Raw genomic sequence first — 27,640 nt, 5'->3', positions numbered from 1 at the left:
AGGTTCTCATTGACACAGACCAGACACTTTATCTCGGTCCTATAAATCTGGCCCCATTCTATCTCTCACTGTACCCCTTTAAGAAGCTTAGCTCAGCTCATCTACTATTATCAGCCTCCTTCTCCCATGAAAACTTGTTAGTGACCCTATAGGACAGAGTAGAACTGCCCCCATAGGATTTCCAAGGAGCGGTTGGTTGATTCGAACTGCTGACCTTTTGGTTAGCAGCGGTAGCTCTTAACCACTGCGCCACCAGGGCTCCTCCCTCTCTCCATAATGGTCACCATTTATTGAATACCTCAAGAGGAAGATGTGGCAGTCTGCTTTTGTAAAGATTACATCTTGGAAATCCTATGGGGCAGTCCTACTCCGTCCTATAAGGTCGCTATGAGTCGGAATTGACAACTCTCGCCAACGAGTTTTGGTTTGCTTTCTTTGTAGGAGACTTAGCTGAAAACATAATCCCATTTAATTCCTGTCACAATTCCATCAGGTAAATATTATTTTGTCACCTAAAAGATCATTTCCATGTTACAGAAAATTGGGGTTTTGAGTGAATAAACCACATATCTGAGGTCACGAAAGTGTTCAGTGACAAAGCTGGGATTTGAAGCCAGGTCTGGCCAACTCCAAAATCCACATTTTCAATGACTGTGTCCCATTTCCCCCAGCAGCATGAACTGTTGTCTTTATGGGTCTGAAATGGATGGTCCCCTGTGGCTCCTCACGAGGTGAGCTGTTGGTGCCTTGGCACTCCCGTCTGGGCAGGTCCTGGGGGTACCTCTCCAAGGAAAAGCTCCTAAAAAGGAACACGCTGAGAAGCCGAGGGTGTAAATAGGATTTTGGAATTATTGGGGGGGGGCGTCTCTAGAACTTTCACCCAACTGCCCAAGTCCCAGTGGGTCTGACCTCTGATGAGGGAGCATCTCCTTCCGAGTTTGCATCCCATCCAAGCCCGATCCCCAGTGTGCTCATTTGCTTTCCTTCTTTTCTGATAGCACCCCCTGGCCAGAACACAGTAAACTTAGACCTGGTGCCAGTCCGACCTCCAGCCGCTCATTTCATCCGCCGACAATCTCATGTTCCAGGCTGGGAGGCTGCTCAGAAGGGGGCCAATGTTTGCTGAAGGGGGTGGGGGGTGGCTGGATCCAGTGGCCGCCCACCCTAGAAAGATTCCTCCCGTCCCTACCTGTCGAGGCAGAAGGACATGTCTGTGTCTGAAACGGCTGCTGCCTATCGAAATGACACAGAACTGCCATCAACCTGATTGGGTAGTTTCAATATTAGACATTGATTTGGGGAGACACAATGCGATGGGAGCTTGGGAGTCAGGGGTCCGTCTGAGCCCCACAATCACAGCATGGCGCTCACTGTACATCAGGCCAAGTCTACTCATTTAAGCCTCACAGCAATCCTATGAAGTAACTACTATTATTATCCACTTTTCCAGTTAGAAAATATAAACAGTAACTTTTTTTGTTACCAAGGACAACAGCTAGTAAGTACCGATTATCAGTCTGTAAACTGGGGACACAAAGCCTGTTCGACGCCCACATAACACAAGGAGTTTTGTAGACCGTCAACTCCTATGCAGTGACAGTGAATTACTATTTCTTAATCTGGAACCTGTTACAATACTCTACAGATTTTATATATAAAAACCCTTCCGATTAATTTTTTCCCTTCCACCTTTTTGGATACAGAAAGATCCTTCCAGTGGGATCCAAGGTGATGTGGGTGTGCAGAAAGTCCCGGGAAGAATTCAAAAGAAACTGGGAACCACATTGCTGTCTCCAGGCAGGGAAACTGGGCGGCTAGGGACAGGGTGGGACATATACTTTTTACTGTTCCCCGGGGCTTCTGTTTCGCAGGCGGTACGGATAAGCAGACCCCAGATCACAGCTCCGCCCCGACCCAGCCCGAACGAGAAGGGCAATACCGCTCCGGTTACGAGGGGCAAACAGGGTGCCTAGTGGCTGGGTGGCTGGCCCAGGATCTCCTAGCGAGCCGCAGCGAACGCAGGATTCTTTCGGCGACCGCACCAAGGTGAGCATTTTTAAATGCGGAGCCAGAGAGTACACACGCCTTTGCGCGGTGCTCACCTTGGCTCGCCCAGTGTGACGCGCAGCCTCCGGCGTCCGAGCGCTCACAGCCTTCGGATCCACGGGAACGCCCGCGGCGCGCACCAGGCTCCGCCCCGCCCCGCCAAATTTAAGAGCCGGCGCCGACGGCTGGGGCGATTCTCAGCCAGCGATTCTCAGTTTTGCAGGGTCTTCTCATTTGCCTCTCGCGCTCCCCTCCCTGCGCCCGTCGGGGTGAGGGCCGTGCCATGGCCAGCCCCAGGCCGCGCCGCTGCCGGCTGCCCGCTCCCTCGGGCTCCCCCGTCCAGCCCCCGCGCTCTGGCCTCTCTCCCGCGCCCCAGGCCCCGACGCTCCAGAGTCTCCCCGCTGCCCGAGGCACGCCCCTGCGTGCGGATGACCGGCGCACCCCGAGCGGCCCCGGCCGCCTCGAGTCCTCCTTTTCCGTCGACGCCATCCTGACTCGACCCGACCCGAGCGCACCCGCAGCCTCCCGGTTGTCAGTCTCCGCCTACACTGCCCCAGGTCTCTGGGCCGCTCCCTCTCAGTCACTGGGGCCGGTTCTGCCCTGGGGTTGCCCGGCAACTTGGCTGCCCGCCTACCTGGGCGTGGGTCTCTACTCGTTGTATCCCCAGTCCCCTGTGCTGCGCGCGGCTCACTTCTGCATCCTCCCACGCCTCGGCGTCACAGGTACGGGGTGCCGGGCGCCCGCGTCTGGAGAAATGGGGGGAGTGAAGAGTGGAGGCCGCGACGGTGGTCACAGGAGAAGTCCCTGAGTTTGAGAACCACAAACGGTTTGGGTGGGAAGGGTCCCTACGACCCTTGACTTTACAGTTGAAACTGAGGCCCGAGAGAAGGACTCGCTGAGACCACACCCCGGCGCGTGGCTCCCCCAGCACGCTGCTGAGCGGGTGGAAGGGGTGGGCGTGTGCAGAGCAGGGAGACTGGTGTGCTAGAGGGCGTCTTGAAAGACTGGCACGGCCGGCGCTGGGGCTACAGGAGGACCCAGCCTTGCTCTCGATCCCTACGCGCCTTGAGAAAGGATTTATACTGAGTGCCTTCACCCCCTACCACATCCCCTTTGGATAACGCTTGGTGGCGCAGACTCTTCCCCAAGGCAGCTCTTGTCCCTAACCCAAGGACCTGTCTCTGGATGCCACGGGCGGTGCTCCTCAGGGAGGTTGCTAAACCCGTTGCCATCCAGTCGATTCTGACTCATAGAGACACTATAAGACAGGTTAGAACTGCCCCATAGGGTTTCCAAGGCTGTAATCTTTACAGAAGCGGACCACCACATCTTCCTCCCTCCCCCACCCCCCAGCAGCTGGTGGGTTCCAACCGCTAACCTTTCAATAAGCCGCCAGCACTTAACCACTGCACCACCAGGACTCCTTAGGGAGGTTGCTAGGAGCTGGCAAATGCTCAGACCCCAGTCCTGCCTTGCTGCTCACAATCGATGGACTCTACTCAACTGCTCTGAGGCCACTCACTCATAGCGCTCTTAATGCTACCTAAGGGGCAGGGAAGGGACTCAGGTGTGCCAGGCACTTAAATCCCAGCAAGAATTGAACTGTTGAGGTAACTTTCTCTTCCAGCATCAATATCCACCTACACCAGCTTTTGCCATCTTTTGCTGCCTGGTTCATCACTTTCTCATGTCCCCAATAAGGAAAACAGGAGCAAAAATTGTTCAGGCCTTATACACCCAACTTCTGAAACTCCGATGTCTTAGTTACCTAGTGCTGCCATAACAGAAATACCACAAGTGGGTGGCTCTAAAGAACAGATACTTATTTTCTCACAGTTTAGGAGGCTAGGAGACCAAATTCAGTGCTTGGCTCTGAAAGGAGATCTTTCTTTTCTATCTCAGCTTCTAGTAGCCAGCAATCTTTAGACTTCCTGGGCACGTACTGTATCTGCTATGTGCATTTGTCTTCATATGGCACCTCCCCCCCATAGGGTTTCCAAGACAGTAAATCTTTAGAGATGCAGATTGCCACATCTTTCTCCCATGGAGCGGCTGGTGGGTTCAAACCATTTACCTTAAGCAGCCAAGTGCTTTAACCCCTGAACCACCAGGGCTCCTTATTTATAGGTACAGGGGTTAGAATTTCAACACGTTTTGGGGGAACACAATTCAGTCCATAACATTCATGAAGACAGAGATTTTCTGTTTTGTTCTGGAACCATGCCTGACACATAGTTGGCATTCAAAAAAGTATTTACTGAATGAGTGAACAGGGTGAACCCCTGGAGGTCCCTTCTTTGCTCATCCCATGGGGGCAAGGAGATACAGAGGTTTGGCAGCTCCTGTGAGGGGCCAGAGGTTAAGCCACACAGTAGAGAGTAGCGGAAGCAATACTCAGCATTGTCCCTTCTTTCTCATTTATTTGTTTTCTGTTATTTCTGTCCACTCGCTCCCTACTCTGCCTTCTTGCTGTATGACTTGGCCAAGGGGAAGGCAGGGCAGTGGAACCGTGTGCTTGTTCTCTTTTTTCCAAGACGGGTGGATGGGTAGGTGCTGGCTAACTTCCCTTCCTGATGCTTGCTCTTTAGGCTTGGAGCTGACTCACTGCCTAGGCCTCTGGGACCCCCCCGACTGGTCCCCAGCAGAGGATCTTCATGACACTGATCGACGAAAGAGGGTTAGAACTATGTTTAACTTGGAGCAGCTGGTAGAGTTGGAGAAAGTGTTTGCAAAACAGCACAATCTGGTGGGGAAGAAGAGAGCCCAGCTGGCAGCCCGGCTCAACCTTACAGAGAACCAGGTGGGAGCAGGTGATCTGATGGGGCCTGGGCTGCACTTGGGGACGGGCACTACTTTCTGGGAAGGCCGAAGTGGGAGGGACATGGGCCTTCCTCCTCTGTGCCAGGCCATTGGGGGAGACAGCCCCTAACCGTTGGCATACTCCCTATATGATGAGAAAAACAGTCCCATTTGAAATTACCTTATGGGAACAACATAAAATGTTAATCCAGATATTAATCTAGAACTTTGTAATATTTACATGCTAAATAAGGAGCAGACATTCAATTTAAGTAGGTGTTCAAGGGACTAGATAGTAAAAAATAATAGTAAATATTCCCTTGACCCCCATATTGTCCTCCAGCTATTGTACCATTTCTCTGCTTCTTTCATCGGCAAACTTCTCAAGAACTTTCCTCATTCACTGCCCTGTTCGCTGCCCCAACTCATTCCAATATAACTTCTTTTCCTACTCTTCCATCAAAGCTTCTCATCAAGGTCTCTAATGACCTCCGTATTGCCAAAGCCAATAGATACTTTCCTTTCCTCATCTTACTCCCCACCCATCAGCACTCAATGCAGTTGACTGCTCCTTCCTCTACTGAAACACACTCTTGACTTCCACGACACCATGTTCTCTTGGTTTTCTTCCCAGCTCTTTGGCCATTTCTTTCTTGTTTGCAGACTACTTTTTCACTTTGTGACCTCACAATCTCATTCCAGCTGACCTCATCTACTCCCAGCTGACTCATCTAGATGGTTTAAATACCATCTACAAGCTGACAATTCCCAAATCTGTCATTTCTCTTCTGACTTGTACATTGTCTCCACTTGGATGCCTTATGGGCAGGCATTTCAAATGTAACAAGTCTAAACCTCAATTCTTGATTTTTTTTTTCTTCCCAAGTCTGTTCCTTTCCTTCTAAATGACCCCACCATCTACCCAGTTGCTCAAAAACCTACTCATCTCTGATTCCTCCTTCTCCCCCACTTCTAGTCCATCAGCAAGCCTCGTCACCTCCACCTCCAAAATACAGCTGGAATCTATTCATGTCTCTCCATTGCCCCTGGTTCATACCACCCACGGCTCTCGCTGGATTACAGCAATAGTGTCCCAACTGTTTCCTTGCTTCTGCTTTAATCCATTCTTTACACAGTAGCCAGACATGCAGTTTTCATAAAATGTCAATAAGATTATGTCACATCTCACTTATGAAGCCTCAAAGTGGCCTTCAAAGTCCTTGGTGATCTGACTCCTGCTAACCTCACCTACTTTCCCTCCCTTCACTTTCCTCTCACAGATTTTGGCCATGCTACCCTCCTTTCTGGTCCTCAAACACTGCAAGCTTGGTTCTACCTCATAGCCTTCCTACAGGTTGTTCCCTGCCCTGCTCTTGTCTGTCCCGACTAGACTGACCTCTCATTCTCTAAGCCTTGGCGTAAGTGCTGGCTCCTCAGGGGGGTTCCTCCTACCCAGCCCCTGTTCCTACCTTGGTCTGTGTTTATATATTTCTTTGCTTGCATGTTTGGTATTAGTCTTCCTCCACCAGACTGTGAGCTCCATGTGTCTCTTGCTCACCACTGTATCACCATCACCTAGGAACATGCCTGGCACATAGTAGGAGCTCATTAGATACTTACGGAATGAATGAATGGTGACTGGAATTATAGGAAAGAGTGTTTTGGAGAGATGCTTCCTTTAGAAGAAGGAACAAGTTTTTGCCAAGCAGAGAGAGGTGGGCACACCAGGAGTGGGGGTAGGGGGAGCAGCAGGAACTGCTGGTCTCATTCTGATCTCTGCCCAATGCCCCCAATTCAGGTGAGGGTCTGGTTCCAAAACCGCAGGGTCAAGTATCAGAAGCAGCAAAGGCTGAAACTGCTGGCCCCATCTGCCATGGCTGCCTCTCCGGATGAGCCCTCCAGCAGCTCCGACGCCAGGACCCAGAGTGAAGACACTGAGTCAGGAATAGACAGCTGAGGACTGGCCAGAGCCTCTACCAGGGTGTCTGGGCTTGTTCTTCCTGGAGCACCCACTGGACTTCCCTGTCCCACATGTGGATTTCACTTACCAAAGAGCCTTCTCAGAGCCAGAGGGCACCTGAGGAATCTGCTCTGTCAAGGGACTCCCTTTTCTGAATAGATTCCTCGGCGGCTAGAGTAATGTAATGGTCAGAGGCAGGTTACTGAACTTCTGAGCCCTTTTTTCTCTGTGTAATGGGTGTGCTAATAATTTATACCTTACAGGGGTGAGGTGATGTCTGTGAAGCACTTAAAATGTGCCAGGCCCAGCGCTAAGTGTGCAGCAACTGTTGAGGCTTTTCTCGGCCCTCCTCATCTGGGGGAGTGCTGGTGCTGCACCAGCCGTTCTTCTCAGAGATTAATCTTCTCCTGGCCTGACTGTGGGGAAGGGGCCTCCTTGAATAAGGGCTGGTGGGGTCAAGAGCAAGGAGGAGGCAAAGACAGACCACTCTGTGCCCTTCTCCTCAGTGTCTTGAAGTTTTCTTGTTTTATCTGAACTGTTACCACTGTTAGAAGGAGCTCAGGCCCAGCTGCCTTCTTGGAACAGACATGCTACCCTGATCACCCTCCAGCTACCTGCCTCGACTCCCTCCCCGTCTTTATAGAGGATGGAGAAATTTGACTGTCTTTGCAAGGCTAGCATTTTATCATAAACTCTGCTGTATTTTCACAAGAGGGTTATTATTTTCCCCCTTTCACGACCCTGACTCATGGATCCCATTCCTTCCAAGGAATCTGCTCACTTTCTCCCTAAAAAGCCTGGCTGATAGCCAACCCCTTTGAGGCCGGCCACCAGCATTTCCAGAGCTCCACATTTCTGGGCCAGTCTGTTTTGAGAGTATTGATTCAGAATCTGGAATGGCTTCTGGTGGTGGAGGTGAAGAGGCGTATCTGTGCTGGAAGGAGGCCTGCCCTGCTGCCTGGTGGTAAGAGAGGGCACCGTCCCCAGCTGCTGTCAGTGCAGCAGATTCTGAAGAAGAAAGGCAGGGAGCAGTCCTATCTGCTCTCAAGGCAGTGGACCATCCTCTCCTGCACACCAGGTTGCAGACTTGAGGGGAGGCTGGGGTCCAGCTTCAAGAACGCTTCTCTGTCCCTGTCCTTCAGGGAAATCCTTCCTAATGCTGGAGTCTGTTAATCAGAGGAACCCAACTGCATCTACTTCTTCCAGGAGTGACTGGTTCAACTTTTTTTTTTTTTTTTTTTTTTTGGTAAATGAACAGTCAGTTACCTATTTGGCAGTTAGTGGGCTCCACCCGACCCCCAGATGTCACCATGAGACCATAGTAGATGCTGACACAGGTGCCTTCTCGAGGGGCACAGAATCAATTGAGGGACAAGGAAACACAGTAACAAGGTGCCGTGGTCAGGCCAGGCCAGGTTGTGGGGACAGGCACTATATATACATCAGTGGTTTGCAGCGTTTTGGGGATTCTGAATGAGAGAACAGGCCTCTGCCCTGATATGCTCAGGATAGTGTGCACAGTCAATTCTGCATACAATTTCAGGGGTCCGCAGATCCCTTGAAGTCCACCATGGAGCCCTTCACCACCCCTAGGCTGACAGTGAAGAGTCTGAGAGAGGCAAAAGTCCAGCTTGAGCTTTAATAGGACTGCCTACCCCACTGTCAAATGGTTCATAGGATGGATAGGCGGCGTCGGTGAGCCCCACGGTGAGCTTCAGGTTGAGGGTACGTGGACTCGGGCACAGAGACACATCAAAACAATACACGCACAGACGGTCTGATACAGACGTACATACTAGCCACGAAGACACAGAAAAGCACAAAGGCAGGCGCAGCTACACACAATCCACTAACCAATCAACCTAACGCATAAAGACAAAACGGACCTAAACCGAAAGGCAAACCCTCCCGGCCTCTAGCACACGGGCGCCAGGGGTGGGGCTAGGGAGGGGAGGGGCCTCCCGGGTCGACGCGGGGTCAAGGGTCAGGAGGCGCCGGCGCCGGCGCCCCCAAGATGGCGGCCTCCATGTGCGACGTGTTCTCTTTCTGCGTGGGCGTGCCGGGCCGGGCCCAGGTGGCGGTGGAAGTCCGCTTCGTGAGCAGCTCCAAGGTGAGGCCGAGGCGGGCCCCGCCGGGAAACCCCATCCCGTCCGGCCTTGGAGACAATCCCCCGGGATCCCAATCCTGGAGCCTAGAGGCTCCTCTGCCGCTGAGATACTGCGGCCCAGGTCCTGTTCGCGGCCCGGAGGCTCCCTGCCGGTCCCCACGCGCAGGCTCGGGGCGCGGTCACGCGGTGGACGGGGGCCTCCGGAGTCTCCGTGCGCGACCCCTCCCCGCAGAACTGGGCCTGCAGGTCAGCAGCCCTGCTATGGCTGCTAGGTAGGGGCTGGGGAACATTGCTGCTGGGCCTTGGGAGCGGTGGGTGGGTACGTGCTGAGCAGAGAGAACTGAGGTACCAAAAAGCGTGGGTCTTAAGGAAACTTTCTGAGTTGAGATTTGGGCGGGGGTGCGGTGGGGTGAGGAGAGAGGGCAGGACCCTTCAGGAAGGGCCTTAGAGTACATATAATTTGGGCTGGAGTCCAAAGGCCGTGGGAGCATTTGAAAGGTTTTTAAGCGGGGTAGTGACATGATTTTATCCTTTTTATTATCGTGCTTTAAAAGTTCATCGTAGAAAAAAATAGAAATGCACATAAGAAAAGATAAAAATAATTCATAATTTTATCATGCAGAGATTTTTTTTTCAGATTTTTCTATATTTGTTGTAAAAATGGTGCAGTGGAGGCACCTGACCTCTGACTTCACAAGGGGGAAGGAGCATCAAGACCAGCAGCCCAAGGCCCATCATATGAGGTGAAGGTTGGACATACTGCCCTTTCCAACATTTTTACCAATTCTGATACCAGCCATCCCTCCCACAGCACTCTTTACTTCTCTGCTGGGTTCCATATTTCTTTGCAGTGGCCACACAAAACTTACAGACAATACTCACGGTTATGGAGTTTATTAGGGAAGTCACCAAACCAAACTAAACCCACTGCAGTCAAACAGATTCCGACTCATAGGGACCCTATAGGACAGAGCAGAACTGCCCCATAGGGTTTCCAAGGAGTGGCTGATGGATTTGAACTGCCGACCTTTTGATTAGGAGCCGATTTCTTAACCACTCCACCACCAGGGCTCCATTAGGGAAGTAACAGGTTACAATTCATGATCAGAAACAACTCAGGGTATAGTTCTTCCATCAAGACAGCTGCTCCACTGTGCCCACAGGCTGGCCTCTCCCTGGCCCTTGGCCCCTGAGCCAGGCATTTGGGCAAGTGTTCCAAAGCTCTTTAGCTCCACTGTCAAGTGCGTGGAGGCACCCCACTCTGCCAGGAAGCCTCCTGCCTGAAGGCGCTTAGCTCTCTCGCTCTGTGGGCCAGGAAGCCCACTGTGCCATCTCTTGCTGGTCTTCTGGTTGTGCTGCCTCTGCTGCTGCTGTTTCTCTGCCACTGCTTCTCGCCATCTCCGGTGTTACAGCTCTCTCTGTCTCCTGGGTCTAGGAGGTTCTCGGCGCAGGGATCCCGGGCCCAAAGGACGCACTCCACTCCTAGCTCTTCTTTCCTGGTAGTTGTGAGGTCCCTTTCTTTCCCCCTCTTGGATGGCTCATTTTAAGCTTAGTGGAATGGCAAAACTGACCAATCCCCTTGTTAGGGTTCCATATACTTTAATTGCATGGTCCCATGCCCACAAGGGTGCCATGCACCTTATTTGCGTTATCAGCAAGCTGTTCAATCCCCTTGGTGGGCCACAAGCAACTTATTTACATAGCCCCACCCAATCATTTGGTGGGAGTTATAAGATCGTGGCAAGAAAGGCCATATAAAAATGATTCATTACACTTCACTTGTACAAATACATATATGTATATATTCAAATTGTATTTTTAGAAATGGTTTTTGATGAAAGCCCTGGTGGCACAGTGGTTAAAGCTCTCGGCTGCTAACCGAAAGGTTGGTGGTTTGAGCCTACCAGCCACACTGAGGAAGAAAGATGTGGTAGCCTGCTTCCCTAAAGATTACAGCCTTGGGAACCCTATGGGGCAGTTCTACTCTGTCCTGTACGGTCACTATGAGTCAGAATTGACTCACCTGCAAATGGTTTGGTCTGGGTTTGGCTTTTTGAGGCAGGAATAAATCTTTCACTGTCAATGAAACTGTTTCTATGTATTAATTTTTTAAAGCTGAGTAATACTTTATTTTATGACAGGACCACAGTTCATTCAACCAACCCCTTATTTATGGACAGTATGTTTTGTCTAATGTTTCACTTGGGGGGCAGGGTCAGAGGTCTTGGAGCTTAATTTATGTGCACACACGTGTGTTCTCTCCAGTGCTGAGTATTTTCTTACCTACTTATCTTTGCCAATTAATATGTGCAAAATGGTATGGTTTTGCTGTCATTTACAACGTTTTGTTTGGTGGGATTGAATAATTTATCATGTATAGTAACTGTGTGTATCCTTGGTCCTTGCCCAAGATGCCAGCCCTCTGGTCATTTGTTTCCTGATCACATCATCTTCATACTGATCCAGTTCCTCAGCCCAGCTTTCCACTCCAGAGGCTTCTGGAGCATTCCTCTCTGTAAATCAGCCCCCCTACTTCCTGGTCTCCTTACCTGCTCACATCACCCACCTCCACCCCAGGGCCTCTAGTGCTCCTGGTTGATTTCAGCGACCACATGCCACGTCAGCCCGCAGTGTGATGGTCTTTCAGGTTCTTGACTACTAGTGTGCAGTGATAGTCACCTTTACTTCCACTTAGCCTCCTAATTCTCGGCCTCCTCCTCTCTTCACTTCTTCCTTATCACTTCATCACTTCAGCTGCTCCACTTACCCGATTATCCTGTCCTAGCCTTCTATCAAAACCCCAGCTCTGGAAGAATGAGCTGGGTGCTCTCTCCATGCCTGCACCTGATCTGCTGCTGGAGAAAATCACATACCCACCCTGACCTGGTAACAACATGGATTATTCGGGGTTTTTTGCATCTGTATTCATCAGGTGGGATTGGTTTGTGATTATTTTTGCCTTGTGCTGTCTTCCTCAGATTACCACATCAGGTATGCTTTTTTTTTTTTTTTTTTTATAAAATGGAGAAGCTTTTCATTTTTTGTTATCAAATAGTTTAAATACCATGAGAAATACTTTGAAGGTTTGAGAGAGCTGGCTGATGAAATCATATAGACTATGGGCCTCCCGTGGGGTTAGTTTTTGACTACTTTCTCTATTGCTTCAGTGAACATTGGCAGGAATGATTTTCAAAAATTTACCAACTATTGTGCAGAGGCATGACCACTCAGAACAGAAACCTGATGGTATGGTCAGGAAGACAATCAAGGCTGTGGCCACAGCTTGGCGTGGTGGTTTTGTTTCTCCTCTGCTCCTCTACCACTCTATCTACTGCTGGATAGACTCTCAGAGTTGTTCACAGACTCAGATTTGTGGCTCATGGGTTGCTCAGGGCCTGTCCTGTAGACACATCTCTGCTGTTCTGAGCATGGGAGGCATCCGTATCTGGCCAGGGTGCCCATGCTAGGAGAAAGCGGGCCCATTTGGGAGGCCACGGTACAGCAGGACACTTCACTGCCATGTCAGTTTTCTTTTCTGCCTTTGTTATGGGAGCTCAGTGTTGGTGGGGGCACCATCCCTGTTCTCTAAGTGAACAGTGGGAGTTAGTACCCTGCTGGGCCCACAACTCCGCCTGGATACTGAAGCTATCTCCTGAGTCCTTTTGCACATTTGAGAGATGGCAATTTGAAGATTGTTTTCTCATCTTTCATCCTTACATGATGTATACAGTGCTTTACCAGTGTTTCTCAAACTTTAACATGCATATGAATCACCTGGGCATTTGTCAAAATGCAGATTCTGATTTAGCAGGTCTGTGGTGGGGTTCAAGGTTCTGCATTTCTAACAATCTCAGGTGATACTGGTGCTGCCGGTTCATGGACCTCACTTTGTTTTGTTTTTATTGTGCTTTAGGTGAAAGTTTGCAACTCAGGTATTTCTCATACAAAAATTTAAACACACATTGTTATGTGACCCTAGTTGCAATCCCCACAATGTGACAGCACACTTCCCCTTTCCATCCCGGGTTTCCCGTATCCATTCAAACAGCTCCTATCCTTTTCTGCCCTCCCATCCCATCTCCAGACAGAAGCTGCCCATTTAGTCTCGTGTATCTACTTGAACTAAGAAGCACACTCCTCACAAATTATTATTTTATGTTTTATAGTCCAGTCTAATCTTTGTCTGAAGAGTTGGCTTTGGGAATGGTCTCAGTTCTGGGTTAACAGAGAGTCCAGGTGCCATGCCTTCTGGGGTTCCTCTAGTCTCAGTCAGACCATTAAGTCTGGTCTTTTTATGTGAATTTGAATTCTGCACCACACTTTCCTCCTGCTCTGTCAGGGACTCTCTGTTGTGTTCTCTGTCAGGGCAGCCATTGGTGGTAGCTAGGCACCATCTAGTTCTTCTGGTCTCAGGCTGATGGAGTCTCTGGTTTATATGGCCCTTTTGTCTCTTGGTCTAATATTTTCCCTGTGTCTTTGGTGTTCTTCATTCTCCTTTGCTCCAGGTGGGTTGGGACATGGATCTCACTTTGAGTAGCAAGGAGCTAGAGCTCATGAGGTGCATTCACCTGTACTATGTCTTTGCACCTGGTAGGTGTTATAATACTCATTTTTCACATGGGAGACAGATGCAAAGAAGTGAAGCGACAGGCTCAAAGGCTCACAGCAGGTTAGCATTAGGACTGGTGCTAGGATTAGCTCATTCCTTTAGTGCAGCACCTGACGACTGCTAGGTCCTGTAGATACCCAGCTGACAGGGAAGTAGAGCACTCTCCCCTAAACTAGGCCTCCCTCTCCCGTGGTGTGGGATTTCTCTGCAACCCTGAGCAGCAGTAGCATCACTGCCAGGATCCTGGAGGGGTATATGGGTGACTGAGAGAAGGCTGCCCTACTGTCACCAGCTCCTGGTACCAGAGACTCAGCTTGCTATGAGCCTTGGCGCTGCTCTGGCCATTCTAAAAATTCTGAGTATTCTGAGCTGGTGCCATGGAGGCTCCATCCCTGTCTCAGTCCCTCTGCTCTGAATGTGTGTCTTCAAGAGGTGTGACTGAAAGTAGGTCAGAGCTGCATTTCCAAAGGAGGCATTTATGGAGGGTGCTGACCATTCTCCATGAACTCTCCAGAGGCAGAGGCCTCTGCTGAGAGGGAGGCATGGAGGGGTAAGGCTGATGGTCCTCTGGGTGCCCTTGGAGCTATGTCCTCTGTCCCTTCTAATGGCCATCCTATCCCCTCTCTGCCCTCAGGGAAAGGGGCTGTTTGCCAAGCAGCTGATCCGGAAGGGGGAGACCATCTTCGTAGAACGGCCTCTGGTGGCTGCACAGTTTCTCTGGAATGCACTTTATCGCTACCGAGGTGAGCACATCTCCTTACCGACTCCTCACGGTTGCTGGGCCCAGTCACCTTTGTGCATGGGAAGAGTGGTGCTTACACCCCTACTAACTGATGTCTCTGGGACTCGGGGTGTTTGGGAGGAGATGGCCTCCTTGCGTCAAGAGAAATGTGCCTGAGAACCACGCCTCTGTCCAATCTCAGGCCATTTGAGGCTGTGTGCTACAGTGGAGTGGTCTTCCCAGTGTGCTCCCTCGGTGGAGGACTGTCACTTAGGCAGAACTCAGAGTCTGGCCCCGTAGGACATCATGCTGAAGGGCTCTGTGGCCAAGTGGAGCCCCCATCAAGAGGAGGACGTGTGGCTCTTGGTCAAAGAAGGCCAAGTTAGGGCTCAGAAGCAAGTTGGATGCCCTGAGCTTATAGCCACATACTTTTTTTACACTTTTCTTAGCTTAGAGCTCATCTATGAAAGGCAGGTCAGTTGATCCCAGAGTGTGGGGGAAAGCCCAGTATAGAGGACAGGGAGAGCCCTACAGACTGAGTCCTGGTGAGGAGCAGGGAGTCAGACAGGAGGGGTGGGGGCTTCTGAGAGGGAGGAGGTGAAATCCATTCATTCATTCCATTCATTAATGTAGTCATTCATTCACTCACTTTCCCAACTTTTATTGAGAACCTGCTGTGTGCCAGGCACTGGTAAGCCCTGAGGATACTGCTGTGAAAAGCACAGACGTGGCCTCTGCTCTCGAGACACTTACACGGTCACTTTGGGCTCTCACCCTCAGCCTGTGACCACTGCCTTCGGGCACTGGAGACGGCGGAAGAGAACGCCCAGAGGCTAACCGGAAAACCAGGCCAGGTTCTGCCTCACCCAGAGCTGTGCATCGTACGGAAGGACCTCCACCAGAACTGTCCCCACTGCCAGGTGAGCATCCCTGGGCGGACAGAGGAGGCCTTAGCTGATCCTCTTGGGAGAGACAGGAGAACAGACCTGGTCGTGGCCCTTGAGGATCACAGTAGAGGGTAAGACATTGAAAAGATCAGTTATTGTTTCAGTCTCATCCTCCCTGTTCGAGTTCCATTGTCTAGAAAGTGGGCTTGGTGGGAGCTTGCTGTCTTCCTTCAAGCCCCTCTTGCCTCTCTGCCTGGCAGGGGTTTTCCCATCTACCTGAAAAGCTGTCTTCCCTTCCTGTGGTTCTCCAAGCCTGGGGTAGGTGCCCTCTCCCAGTCCCAGAGGACCCTGTGCTTGCTCATCTCATAACCACTGAGCTCCTGCTCAGGGCCTGTTTGTGGGAGGAATGCAGTTAGCGGAGGTAACACATGGATGGCTGTGCCTCATCCCCCCTCAGCCCATGGCCAGCTCCCAGGTGCTGACCTCCTCCCCACCTGACAGGTGATGTACTGCAGTGCAGAATGTCGGCTGGCAGCTGCTGAGCAGTACCACCGGGTCCTGTGTGCAGGGCCGTCCCAGGATGACCCCCTGCATCCTCTCAATAAGCTGCAGGAGGCATGGAGGTAAGTAGAAGTTCCTCTCTTCTTTGCTTTCTCTCTCTCTCCCTGCCTGCCCTCAGCTCAGCAGCCACCTTTAAGTTACCATCCCCACCTCTGATTTTTCCTTCATTCGTAGGGTTAAATGGAGGCCATAGTACCCAACCCCCTGCCTTTAACCTGAGCTGCCAGTCCCACCATCCTCGACATTTTACGCACTCCCACAAAGGTCCTCAATAAGCCCATAAGGATGCAGAGTCCCGCCCAAGTGCCTGCCTGTATCTTTCTCTCTTTGGTTATAAATGGAATTGGTATGAAGGGTTCTTTGTAGCAATCAGACTGGGCCTCCCAGAGCTCAGCTACAGGGGAAGGAGTTTTTAGGCCAACCTTTTTTCTTTCCCCAGGAGTGTTCACTATCCGCCTGAGACTGCAAGCATCATGCTGATGGCCCGGATGGTGGCCACGGTGAAGCAGGTGAGCCCGCTGGCCCCTCCTGGGGAGTTGGCTCTGGGCCCATTCAGCCCTTGGCCTCAGTCCCCTCCTCACCTCAAGGCCCTGGCTTAGATGCAGAGTACTGCCTGGCTTCCCAGAGAGCTGCTTGCTCCGTAAAACCTTAGGAGCCCACTGACTGTAAATCAGGCATAAGGAGTGGGAGAGCAGGGGCTCATTTTCCCTGTTGTCTTTGATCTCTGGGAGGACTTGTTAGGCAGTAGAAATTCATGCATTTGATTTATAGGTACCACCTTGTCAGGACTGTGTCTCTCACACAAAGTGAGACCAGCCACTTTAAAAACCCCTTCTATCAATATTGTGGTTTCTTAGCCTTATTTTCCCAAGTATGGGTGTATTGATGAGCTTGGCTCCAGAAGGGGAAATGGTTAGAGTGGGCAGGGTGGAGAGGTGTCTGTGAGTCCATGTGGGTGTGTGCACACATGTGCACGGGTGAATGTGACCCTTCAGTATATTTGTTCACTGCAGGCTAAGGATAAAGATCGTTGGATCAGGCTCTTTTCCCAGTTCTGTAACAAAACAGCCAATGAGGAGGAAGAAATTGTCCACAAACTCCTGGGGGACAAATTCAAGGTTGGTCTTCTCCTATGACCCCCCTGCCCCCGGTAGCCTGTGATGGCTACCTGAGGGGAGCCTCACATTTGTGCCCTTCCCAGCCACAGGAAGGGGTTAGAGCTTGAGTCCAAAAATCAGTTGTAAAGACGTGTATTCCTGTTACTATTTAACTTCATGACCAGTGGCCCAAAATTGGGCAATGAGGAAGTGGGGTGGTAACAGAGGAATGCAGGGCCAAGTACCCTGTCCTGAAAATGCTCTTTTCTCTGATGTGGGAAGGCAGGACCCCCATGACAGGATAACCAGTTGCCATCGAGTCGATTCCAACTCATGGGGACCTCGTGTGTCAGAGTAGAACTGTGCTCCACAGGGTTTTCAATGGCTGACTTTTTGGAAGTAGATCACCAGGTCTTTCTTCTAAGGCGCCTCTGGGTAGACTCATACCTCTAATCTTTCAGTTAGCAGCTGAGCACATAACCGTTTGCACCACCCAGGGATTCCTCATGATAGGACAGCAGTGAAAACATCAGGTATAATAGAAAATTGAGGGTTGGTTGGTGTCTCATAGAATCCAGGAGCAGTATGAAACACAATTTTAACTGCCAATTTATTGAGTGTCCACTTCCAAAGAATTACTAATTCTTGCTGAGGACACCAGACTTCCATGCAGGAGCTGCCTGAGGGTGGAGGCAGTTGTGTGGAAGGGATGCTTCTAAGATGGGCCTTCCAGCATGGAATTCTGAAGGTGGGGGGGCGCTGAGCTGGCCTAGAGGCCAGGTTAGGGGAGCCTGGAGGTTGGTGGTAAGGACTAGGCTAGACCTGCTGGTTCAAATGCTGGAAAATAGGGACAACTTTGGGGTTTGCCACCTTGGGTTGGAGCAGTCCAGTGGATTGCCAAAGCTGTCTGGAGATAAGGACTCTGTGGCCTTCCTTTGCCCCCAGGGAAAGCTCAGTCTACAGAGCTGGCCCTTTTTCTTTCCTCACCTGGTCTTCTGGGCCCTGCTGGGTGCTATAGGGAAACCCCCAGGGATGCAAGTCTCTCCCTGCTTCCCCTAAACCAGGGCCAGCTGGATCTTCTGCGGAGACTCTTCACAGAGGCCCTGTATGAGGAAGCACTCAGCCAGGTGAGTGTGGAGAGGATAGGCCGTGGCCTCCCAGTCACTCCAACTCTCCAGAAGCAACTGCGCTCAGCCTCTCCTACTGGGACCACTGAGCCAGAGCTGAATTGGCCTTCTGGAGTTGGGGTGGGAGTCACTCACAGAAGACCTCCTGAACAGAGAGTTGAGTTGGTCTTCTGGAGTTGAGGTGGGAGTCACTCACAGAAGACCTCCTGAACATAGAGTTCCATCAGGAAGAAAAACAAGTGGCTGTAACCCGTGTTCATCTCCTCTCTTTCTCCCCTGCAGTGGTTCACTCCAGATGGATTCCGGTCTCTCTTTGCTCTTGTTGGGACCAATGGCCAAGGAATCGGGACCAGGTTAGGAGAGAATGTTGCAGGGCTGTCGGCCTTATCCTTCAGGGCTCAGGTGGGAGATGGACTGAGGAAGGTAGAGACAGCTCCTTTAAAGACAGAGTGGGGCAGGATGTGACTTTGTGACCAGAGCACTGTACTGGACACAGTGGGGGGAGTCAGAAAGAATGAAGTGGTAGAGGCTGTTCTTGGGGGCCTTGATCTGTTAGGGAAAATGGGTCCCCACCCTTGAGAAAGACACAGGGTACGGGTGGGAAACTCTTCCACCTGGGCTTAACTTGCCTGGAAGTGGAAAGCCCTGTGACCTGGCCTCCTCCTCCCTGACCCTGGGCTGCCTGGGACCGCTAGTTCCCTGAGCCAGTGGGTGCATGCCTGTGATGCTCTGGAGCTGAAGCCTCAGGACCGCGAACAGCTGGATGCCTTCATTGACCAACTGTACAAGGACATTGAAGCAGGTAGGTGAGATGGGGCCTTGGTCTCACCCAACTTGAGACCTCCCCAGTCAGGTGGTGTACACATAGTCCTCTCCCAGGGAGCTCTAAATGAATGGTGGGGAAAGTAATCCCTGTGTGGGTAGCCTCAGATCTGTCCACAGGACACGTGGACAAGAAACGGCCTGAGATCTGGGCAGAGGCTCAATGCTGCGGGGAGGGGTGCTGGACAAATTGGGTGATATTGTTTAAAGAAAAGCCAGGTTTGGCCTCAGAGGAGCAAGTTTAGGTAAAATGGTGGAGACCAGGTGCATCAGTGTGGTGGGGCCGCTGGACAGTGGAGCCAGTCCCTGTCCTTGTAAGCTAGTTCCCTTTTCCCACCTTTAAAATGGGTTGAATAATGCCTGCATATTACTGTCTTACAGCAACTGGCGAGTTTCTTAACTGTGAAGGATCTGGCCTCTTTGTGCTTCAGAGCTGCTGTGAGTCACCGGGTCCCGGGGGCATTTCTGCCTTTGCCGAGTGGCCTCAAAGCCACAGTTAATTTCTCAGTTGGAATTGAGTTAGGTCTGAGCTTCGTTGAGGATTTCCCTGGGGCCTTTTTGTGCCATCATTTTTCCATTCATCCATCCATTCATTCGACTGATTGTGCTTTAGTATATGTTCATATATAATACCTTCCAGCAGGCCAGCCCCTGTGCAAAGGCAGGGCACAAAGCTCTGATTCTTGCAAAGGGAAGCACGGGCTTTGGGCCATCACTGCCCTGGGAGATTTGGCAGGGGAGTGTTGGGAGAGGCTGGGAGGCCCGCCCTCAGGATCCTGGGAAGAGGAAGCTCATCAGCACTTGATGAGAGGGGAGAGCCAACTGCCTTTTCCAGATCTCAGCCTCCTACTCTCTGGCTTCCTCACTGCAAACCCTCTTCCCCAGGCTACAGGGCCACTCCACCCCTCCCAAGCTGGGCTTTCAAAGGGCCTGGCTCAGCTGTTACAAATGTCCAGTGGCAGACAGAAGTGTTCAGGGCCCTGGTCCTCCTTCTCGAGACACTGGCAAACTAAGAATGAGGTCGGCCCGTGAGGAGGAGAGCAGGAGAGTCATAGGGGGTGGGAGGGGCAGTGTTGTGCAGTGATTGTGCCTGTGTCTGTGGCCTTCAGAAGAGAGCACTGGATGGAGACTCAGGACATGTGGGGCAGGGGTCAGAAAACAAGAGGATGGGACCCAGTGCTTGGCCCATTGACACTTGTTATTTTTATTAGCTAGTAATCATCATTACCTGCCTCTCCTGACCCAGGCAACCACAGCTGTGTTCCCAATGCAGAGACCTCCTTCCCAGAAAACAATTTCCTTTTGCATGTCACCGCCCTGGAGGATATTCAGCCAGGAGAGGTGAGGGGGCCAGGAGCTCTGGAGGGTAGTCAGTGGGCCTTATAAGTTCTCTCCAGGTATTGGGAGCAGTAGTGGCTACAGCCCCTTAAAGTTCAGGCTGCTGGGTTGAATCCCCACGTGCCCCAGGGCACAAATCCTTTTGCTTATGGGTACGCTCTCACCTTACCCCACTTCTTCAAAAAGTAACTCCAGAATGCCTCAGAGCAGTGTTTGAAGTGCAGCTGTGTGCGCCCAGGTTCTCTTGATCAACAAATCTAATTTCTAAGAAAGCAGGAGGACATGGTTCTTGGCAGCTTGGTCCATGGGGGCTGGCATAGGTTTGGGGGTCCTGGCTGTTAGCGCAGGGCACGGAGCCTGGTTGAATCTTCTTCCAGGGCAAGTAGCATCACACAAAGATAACCTCTGACGCCAGTCACAGACCTGGGCCAATCAATGACTGGCTTTAACCATGGCCTGAGGCCAACCCCAGTCCCTTCTGTCTCAGACACACATGTTGGAGCCTCATAGTGGCCTGCCTGCTGAAGGCCGGAGAATCGATCGGGGCAGCCCACCCTTTTGCTGACGGGCAGCTCAGGCCTGGCTCCTGGGGATCGGGGGCAGGGGGTGATTGGGGAAGCGCTATCCCATCTAGTATAGAGAACAGACGGTCAGACCCCACCCTTTCCTCCCCTCTGCAGGAAATTTGTATCAGCTACTTAGACTGCTGCCAGCGGGAGCGCAGCCGCCATAGCCGCCACAAGATCCTCAGGTGCCAGCTGGGGAAATGGCGGGCAGTGGGGCTCTGGGGTCCTCTGTCCCCATGGCTGCCTGACTTTTCACCATTCCCCACATCCCCTGCAGGGAGAACTATCTGTTTGTGTGTTCCTGCCCCAAATGCCTGGCAGAGGCTGATGAACCCAATGTGACCTCAGAGGAGGAGGAGGAGGAAGACGAGGAGGAGGAAGGAGACCCAGAAGATGCAGAGCTGGGGGATGAGATGACTGCTGTGTGATACTGCCCTGCCCAGAAGGGGCCCTACCCTAGTCCCTGCCAGAAAAGGGGGCCCTTCCTCTAGAAAAGGGGCTTGGAAGGAAGTCCCCACCCTTGTTGCCTGCTTTTCCCCCATTCTAGCCCTGTCTCTGCCAGAGGGTAGGACAGAGGATGGACCCTAGGCCCTCCACCCTCACCAGACCTCACGCCCTAGACACTGCTGCTGAGTTGGCTCAGGCTGTGCACTCTCACTGAGCCCTTCAGAATCAGCCTCCCCTTAAGGCACTCCATTCTGGGGTGTGAGGGGCTGGATCCAAGATCGAGGCCTAACCGTATTTCTTCGTCTTGGCTCGCTGCCTACCCTTACCCATCCATCTGAGTTCTCCCCTCTCAACTTGCTGTTTTATTTTGAGGGGGGTAACAAAGTGGCACAGCCTTGAAAACCCTGTGGAGCAGTTCTACTCTGCACACATGGGGTTGCCACGAGTTGGAATCAACTGGACGGCAACTAACAACAACGAAGTGGCAAATCTGAGAATAGCCTGATTTTACTGAAGCAGAAATGGGAAGGGAGTGAGGCTCGCTCCCCTTCTTCCCCATCTCCCATCCCACCTGCCACAGTTAATAGCTGATAAGACAACTGCTGGGAGTGGCACCAAGGAGGAACTGGGCCTCCAGAGCACCTTCCCTAAGGCCCTCTGATGGGGACACGGCATCAGGAAGAGGGACATTACTTTCCTCTTTGCCTCTTTCCTGCCATTTGGACATCTGGGATAGTGGAGATGGCCCCTTCCCCAGATACCAGAATCTCTGTACCTTGTGCCTTGCTCTCAGGCCCTGGCACAATGGCTGGCCCCATGGGGTAGAGAAGAGACCTGGCCTTCCTCAGATGAGGCATGTGAGGATCATCACCACTTCCTGCTGAGGACTCCAGCAGCATGGCTGAGACCTGAAGGATGACAGGCCTGTGCTCCTTAATTTAGGATGTTCTAGAGTCTTACCTGGGTCAGTGAGAGGCTCTCCTGGCCTCAATTTTTATCTTTAGGGTTTCCAGAGAGGAACACTGAAGTCTTCCAGAAACCCAGAGGAGCTGGACTAGAAACTCTGAGATTAGTCCTGACTGTATCCCCTTCTTACTCATTTAGTGCTACCCATTGTTCTCTAGTTGGGTACTGTGGGAATTACAGCCCATCACTCCCAATTTCTTCTTGCCTACCTTCCCTGAGGGGCTTGCCACATCCCTCTTCTGAGGGATCCCAGGAGGGCAGGTGCCCACCACAGACCTTTTCCTGGATCATGGAGCCTGGTGGAACCCGCCTGTCGGGCCCCCTCACCTATTGCGTTCTTCACAGCAGCCAACAGCCCTCTCCCATGCCCGCCTACCCACAGTTCTCAATAAAACGTGAGTGGTGACAGGCCTCTGCAGGAATGCTTTGTGGAGAATGGCTTGACAGGCTACCCGGGGCACCCAGCAGTCACGTTAGGTGGGTGCAAAGGGGGCATGCTACACCAGGCGGTGGGAGATGGGAACCTCAGGCTTCCCAGTTTGGGCTCATCTCCAGTCTCATCCACACTCTGCTGTGCAAATGTTCTGAAAGCTCAAAAGCAAGAGTCCTCTGAAGTCCAGTGTGGGTCCCCACTCCCAGGCTACAGGATGAATCTTCTCCCTAGGAGGCTGAACTACGGCTTCCTCAGTGCTTGAGCAGGAGACTACTGGGATCAGAGGCCAGCAATCTGGGCACGGGTCCCTAAGGACCTTGGGCAAGTCACTTATCCTCTCTGGGCCTCAATTTCTACCCCTCAGAACAAGGGTATGGGACGAGTGAGTTTTGAAGGCCCTTCCCACCCCTGTGTGCTCTTACTCTAAGACACAGTTGCAACCCTGATAAGTAGCTTTATTGCTAAAAAATCAGTGAAGGTTTATTGAGTCCCAAAACACCAGCTCCTCAAACCATTCCAGCAACTCTTGGGTGAGGGGCTGGGAATGGCATTGTGAGAAGACCCTGGGTGGGGAGGCTGGTGCCAGGTGGGATGTAGCATGTCACAGATGGCTCTCAGGCCGCCTTTTCTTCCAGATCCTAGCCAGAAGCCCTGGGGCCTGGGCAGGGAAGCCAGTGGTGCAGCTTCCCTCCTTCAGCCTAGCCAAGGCCCAAGCCTTTTCCTGGCTCCCACCCGTCCCCAAATGCTCTCCTCAACTCCAGACCAGCAGAACTCCCAGGTTTCCCCTCCCCAGCCCAGAGTTGCTTATGGCTGGAATGTGGGACCAACTCTTCTACCACAAGGTCCAGGGTGGCTGCAGCAGCTCAAAGGTAGGGATGCTGGTGACATTGACTGGGATGGAAATGATGGCCCATGGCAGCCCATGCTGTTCCAGAGAGCGGCGGATCATGTAGCTGGGAGGGCATGAAGAGAGGTGGCAATGGTCACCTTCTCAGCACCCCCATCAAGCCCTGCTGTCCCCATAGGGGAGTTCCAGAGCCCAAGGGCTTTTTTTGCCCTCCAATTGGGGCACCCCAAGATGAGGCCTAGGAGAAGGGACCAGTAATTGCCCTTGACCTCCCCGAGTCATGGCACCCAGTTGGTGCCAATACAGCCAGAGACAAGGAGCCCTCACCCATCTCGGCCGAGCAGAAAGAGGGCTGGGATGTCGGCTGTGCGCTGGGTACTGTCCTGGATCATCTCCACGTAGAAGCTGTCATTGTCAACGGCGTTGTCAGAGATAATCACCGCCCGCCCTCCATGCTCCTGTACCACTCGGGTCTTGGAGAGGAAGGAGCAGCCCCTGGAAGAGGTGGTAATGAGACTGAAGGAAAGGGTCCTAGCTACCCCTTTCCAGACCATCACCTGTGTGGATGGAAGAAGAACCATGGAGGGTTTTTTATAATGGCTAATAATAGCCAAAAGGTATGGATAATCTTAAGATGGTTTTAAAGACCTTTAAACAATGAATTAGCCCCAGAAAAGCTGTTTCAAAGCACCACTAACAACTATGATCCCCGAATCTGCCCTATGCGTGCTCTCCCCTTGTGTCCACATCTGCCTGCGCCTTACCCCCTCTCCACCAGAGCGATTTGGTCCTGGATGAAGAAACCGTTGCTGAGTTCCCCGCAGGCCTCTGGGGGTTCGGCAGGGACAAGGTGGATCTGCTCATACCTTGTGTGCTGAAAGACATTCAGGTGGATGACCGTGTGAAAAGACACCCGCTTTTGGACTGGGCTGACATCCCATCTAACTGACTCCCCACAGAGTGTGAAGGAAACATGGAGTGGTTTCTGTGTGCAGGGCACTGAAGCACTGTAATTCTCACAAAGGCCTGATTGTCCTACTCTACCCTGCTTTTCTGGGAGACGGGAGTTGGTGTGGACCCAGAGAGGGGAAGTGACTTGCCTTAAATCACATAGTTCAGAGGTAGAGCTGGCAGAGGAAGCTGTGCCCTTGGTTTCTCACTATGTTATGACAGCCTGTCCCTCCATGGTGCCCAGGTCTGTGCTAGACCCACGAGAGGAGCTGGAAGCATTTCCTCCCTGCACTGCAGCCCCTGGAGGGCACAGCTGGATTCCGCTCCCTTCCCTGGCCCAGCACTGGGCCATGGCGGCACTCAGGTACTGGTTAAAGGGATGAGAGGGACACCTCAGCTCAGTGAGGACAGGAGGAAGACAGGGTCAAAATGGAGGGGGCCTCCTGAAACTTACAAAGATACCACCGAAGTCCTTGGCAGGTGTGGCTGTGAAGATGTATCGAATGTCCCCAGGACTCAGCACTTGGAAGTACAAGTAGTCATGGATGTGTAAGCCTGAAGGACAAAAGGTATAGGTGAGAGGCTTCCAGGGAACAAGTTGGTTCAGGTTCAGACCATGGACTCTGGGTCTGAACCTGGGCTGACTGGGCCCCCCAGGAGGGTGAGGTAGATGGTCTCTGCCTGGGGAGGATAGAGTTCATGCAGATAACAATAACCCCAGAGATTTATAGCTGCTGTTCTAGTGTTATCTCTCTGGTGAGTTAATCCATGTTTGCTCTGAAGTGGGCCTGGGAGTTTCAAGGTGGAGATGTGGTGGCCTAGGTACAAAACAATTCTCACTAAAACTTAGAATTGAATCTCTGTTCCCACTGCCATTCCCCTAGTCCAGCCACTCTCTTGCCCTGACTGTTGCAGCTTCTTAACTATCTGCCTCCATTCTTGCTCCCTAAGGTTCATTCTCCAAATAGCCAGAGTTATCTTAACACACAAACACGACCATGTCATCATCCCCAGGACTTCAATGACTTCCCTTTGCACTTAAAATCGAATTTAACTCAACCACAGCCTACAAGATGCTGCTTGATCTGGCCCCTGGCCACTACTCCAACCTCATCTCCTCACTATATCCAAGCTACGCTGGCCTTTCAGTTTCTTGACCATCCAAGTGCTTCACTTCTTCAGGTCTTCCTCCAAGCTGTTCTCTCTACCTGGAAGGCTCCCTACCCCCACCCACCCCACCTATTTACCTGGCTCACTCCTATGCATCCTTTGGGTCACAACTTAAATGTCACTTTCTCAGAGAAATTTTGTGCTCTATGACTGCCTTCCCCTAATGCCCATTCAAAATGAGCAACCCTTGTACTTTTCCCCATTGACATTTTCAATGTAATTCGTAACTGTATTCATATTCATTACTGCATCCCCAGTGTTTAACATAGTGCCTAAGATACAACGGGTGCTCAATAAAGGTCGATGAATGAACAACTATTTCTGGCTCCAATACACTGAGGAAGAGAATTGCCAGAGCAAACAGATTTTCCTGGGGTGTGGGAACTTCTTTTCAGCACCAAACTTTAATATTTTACCTGGCCTTGAGCCCCTGGTTTCCTTAGCCATAGGTCAATTAGTCAACAAATTACCAAGACACTAGCGTGTGCCAGACTTTGGGCTGATTGGACTTTAGTTGTCCTTGCCTACTGCCCAAATCACTGCCACCAGGTAGCGCTCCATTGGCTTGGCACTGGGCAAATAGCCTCTTGACCTGGGAGTGGGGACTCTTCATCTAATACAGATGCACTTCCAGGAATCCTTCCTGGATTAACACTAAACCCCCCACCCCCACCTCCTTGCCTGGCCTCTGCATCTGTTCATCTGTGTAAATTAACTGTGAGTGTATATATACATATATATATACACCCACACACCCACACACATATATAGGGTGGCTATGAGTCGGAACTGACTCAACAACACCTAACAAACAACATACACAGATATACATATATATACACATACATATAAGATACATACATATATATAAAAAAACCCAAAACCAAACCTGTTGCCATTGAGTTGATTCGCTCATAGCGATCCTGTAGGACAGAGTAGAACTGTCCTATACAATTTCTAAAGAGCGCCTGGTGGATTCGAACCGATGACCTCTTGATTAGCAGCCGTAGCACTTAACCACCACACCATCAGGGTTTCCATACATGTATATATATGGCTGTATGCGCGTATGTGCTTGTTTAAGTGCTAACAAATTGCGTGTATGTGTGTGCGAGCCCAGGTGTAGGACTATGAGCTTCTGTATATGTGTCTGAGTGCTCACATACACATCTCCAGCTTGTAGTATTTTCCAGCTGTCCCTTGTGCCTCGTCCTGGTCGCAACCTGGATCGGGCTAGTATGGGGTGATCGGTTCTGCTTCAACGTCGGGGGCTGAGGACTCAGAGCCCAGCCTTGGGCTGCGCCCAGTGCATGCCCCTGGGGATCAACACCCACCCGCGCCAGCCGTCTGTCCCCGCACCTCCCCTGCCCCGAACTCGCGGGGTCTACAAGGTGACCCGTGGCCCCCAACCGGAGATACGCGCAAGCTGGGCGGCCTGCCCCGCAGCGTAGTTCCGCCCGTTGCTCACCGTGGACCGCGACGCATGCGGGGAACAAGAGCACGAGACAACACCAGCCCGCGGCCCCAGGGACCATTTCCAGGCCCCAGCCCGGCTCTGCGTTTTCTCACGGCGCCCCGCCGCGCGTCCTTCGCTGGACTTCAACCTGATAGCTGCTCCGACCTCCCGCCCACAGATCCGCTCTCTTGGCTAGTTGGCTAACGGGAACGAGGCCCACGGCCGATTGGCTTGACTGCTGCTCATATAGCCACCCTTTCCGCCTCTGCGCCTTAGCCTACTTCCCATTGGTCAAGAGAAGTGGGGCCGACGGCTGATTGGTTTAAACTCTGAACAGCAATTACCAGCCCTCACCTCAGCCCCGCCCTGAGATTTCTCAGTTTGGGTTCGACTTGTCAAGGCTGAGTCGACTTTTGGGCGGCTCGGGAGGAGGGAGAATATGGGTTGGGCACCCAGCATGACTCGCTTCAGCCGCCTAAAACCCCTGGCAGTTAGTTCCTGCTGTCTCGGCCGGATCCTCTCCGTGTCAGCTTCACACGGCGACATTTACCTTCTCCCAGGCGCGAGCAAGCTGTTTTCTTCCTTTCCTCCAACCCGCACCACCCCCACGGGAAGGCAACTGTCTAGCGCCCAGGTGGCCCACCGGTCTTGGCTCGGCGTTCAAGGCCTGCCACTCTTGTGCCCACTTGCATCATTACTTGCCCGCTCACTAGATGTAGGCGCTGGGAAC

The 27,640-nt window shown here is 51.9% G+C and overlaps 3 protein-coding genes across 3 annotated transcripts; 2 read left to right on the top strand and 1 right to left on the bottom strand.

The window, feature by feature from the left end:
* Nucleotides 1–2,329: 2,329 nt before the first annotated feature.
* NOTO (notochord homeobox) lies at nt 2,330–6,802 on the top strand. Its single transcript, XM_004369369.1, has 3 exons — nt 2,330–2,768; nt 4,635–4,846; nt 6,644–6,802. The coding sequence occupies exons 1-3, from the start codon at nt 2,330–2,332 to the stop codon at nt 6,800–6,802; spliced, it is 810 nt and encodes a 269-aa protein (XP_004369426.1).
* Nucleotides 6,803–8,790: 1,988 nt separating this feature from the next.
* SMYD5 (SMYD family member 5) lies at nt 8,791–22,416 on the top strand. The gene is made up of 13 exons (XM_004369204.2): nt 8,791–8,915; nt 14,156–14,264; nt 15,023–15,162; nt 15,631–15,752; nt 16,130–16,199; nt 16,704–16,808; nt 17,852–17,914; nt 18,197–18,267; nt 18,610–18,716; nt 19,118–19,174; nt 19,983–20,077; nt 20,755–20,825; nt 20,918–22,416. The coding sequence occupies exons 1-13, from the start codon at nt 8,820–8,822 to the stop codon at nt 21,066–21,068; spliced, it is 1,257 nt and encodes a 418-aa protein (XP_004369261.1). The 5' UTR covers nt 8,791–8,819; the 3' UTR covers nt 21,069–22,416.
* A 517-nt stretch (nt 22,417–22,933) lies between these two features.
* Nucleotides 22,934–27,282, bottom strand: PRADC1 (protease associated domain containing 1). Its single transcript, XM_004369203.2, has 5 exons — nt 26,923–27,282; nt 24,739–24,839; nt 24,098–24,207; nt 23,661–23,828; nt 22,934–23,439 (listed from the first exon to the last, which is right to left on the bottom strand). The coding sequence occupies exons 1-5, from the start codon at nt 26,987–26,989 to the stop codon at nt 23,319–23,321; spliced, it is 567 nt and encodes a 188-aa protein (XP_004369260.1). The 5' UTR covers nt 26,990–27,282; the 3' UTR covers nt 22,934–23,318.
* Nucleotides 27,283–27,640: the final 358 nt, after the last annotated feature.

Source organism: Trichechus manatus, unplaced genomic scaffold, assembly GCF_000243295.1.
Source record: "Trichechus manatus latirostris isolate Lorelei unplaced genomic scaffold, TriManLat1.0 scaffold00004, whole genome shotgun sequence".
NCBI lineage: Eukaryota > Metazoa > Chordata > Mammalia > Sirenia > Trichechidae > Trichechus > Trichechus manatus.
Note: the sequence above shows the minus strand (reverse complement) of the source record. Positions and strands in the feature narration are given on the sequence as shown.

Coding starts and splice junctions, on each gene's coding strand:
- NOTO (XM_004369369.1), top strand. CDS start 2,330: ATGGCCAGCCCCAGGCCGCGCCGCTGCCGGCTGCCCGCTCCCTCGGGC. Junction 2,769..4,634: donor CCCACGCCTCGGCGTCACAG/GTACGGGGTGCC, acceptor CTTGCTCTTTAG/GCTTGGAGCTGACTCACTGC. Junction 4,847..6,643: donor TCAACCTTACAGAGAACCAG/GTGGGAGCAGGT, acceptor CCCCCAATTCAG/GTGAGGGTCTGGTTCCAAAA.
- SMYD5 (XM_004369204.2), top strand. CDS start 8,820: ATGGCGGCCTCCATGTGCGACGTGTTCTCTTTCTGCGTGGGCGTGCCG. Junction 15,753..16,129: donor AAGCTGCAGGAGGCATGGAG/GTAAGTAGAAGT, acceptor TTCTTTCCCCAG/GAGTGTTCACTATCCGCCTG. Junction 19,175..19,982: donor CTTTGTGCTTCAGAGCTGCT/GTGAGTCACCGG, acceptor CTCCTGACCCAG/GCAACCACAGCTGTGTTCCC.
- PRADC1 (XM_004369203.2), bottom strand. CDS start 26,989: ATGGTCCCTGGGGCCGCGGGCTGGTGTTGTCTCGTGCTCTTGTTCCCC. Junction 23,829..24,097: donor ATCGCTCTGGTGGAGAGGGG/GTAAGGCGCAGG, acceptor CACCTCTTCCAG/GGGCTGCTCCTTCCTCTCCA. Junction 23,440..23,660: donor TTTCTGCTCGGCCGAGATGG/GTGAGGGCTCCT, acceptor ATGCCCTCCCAG/CTACATGATCCGCCGCTCTC.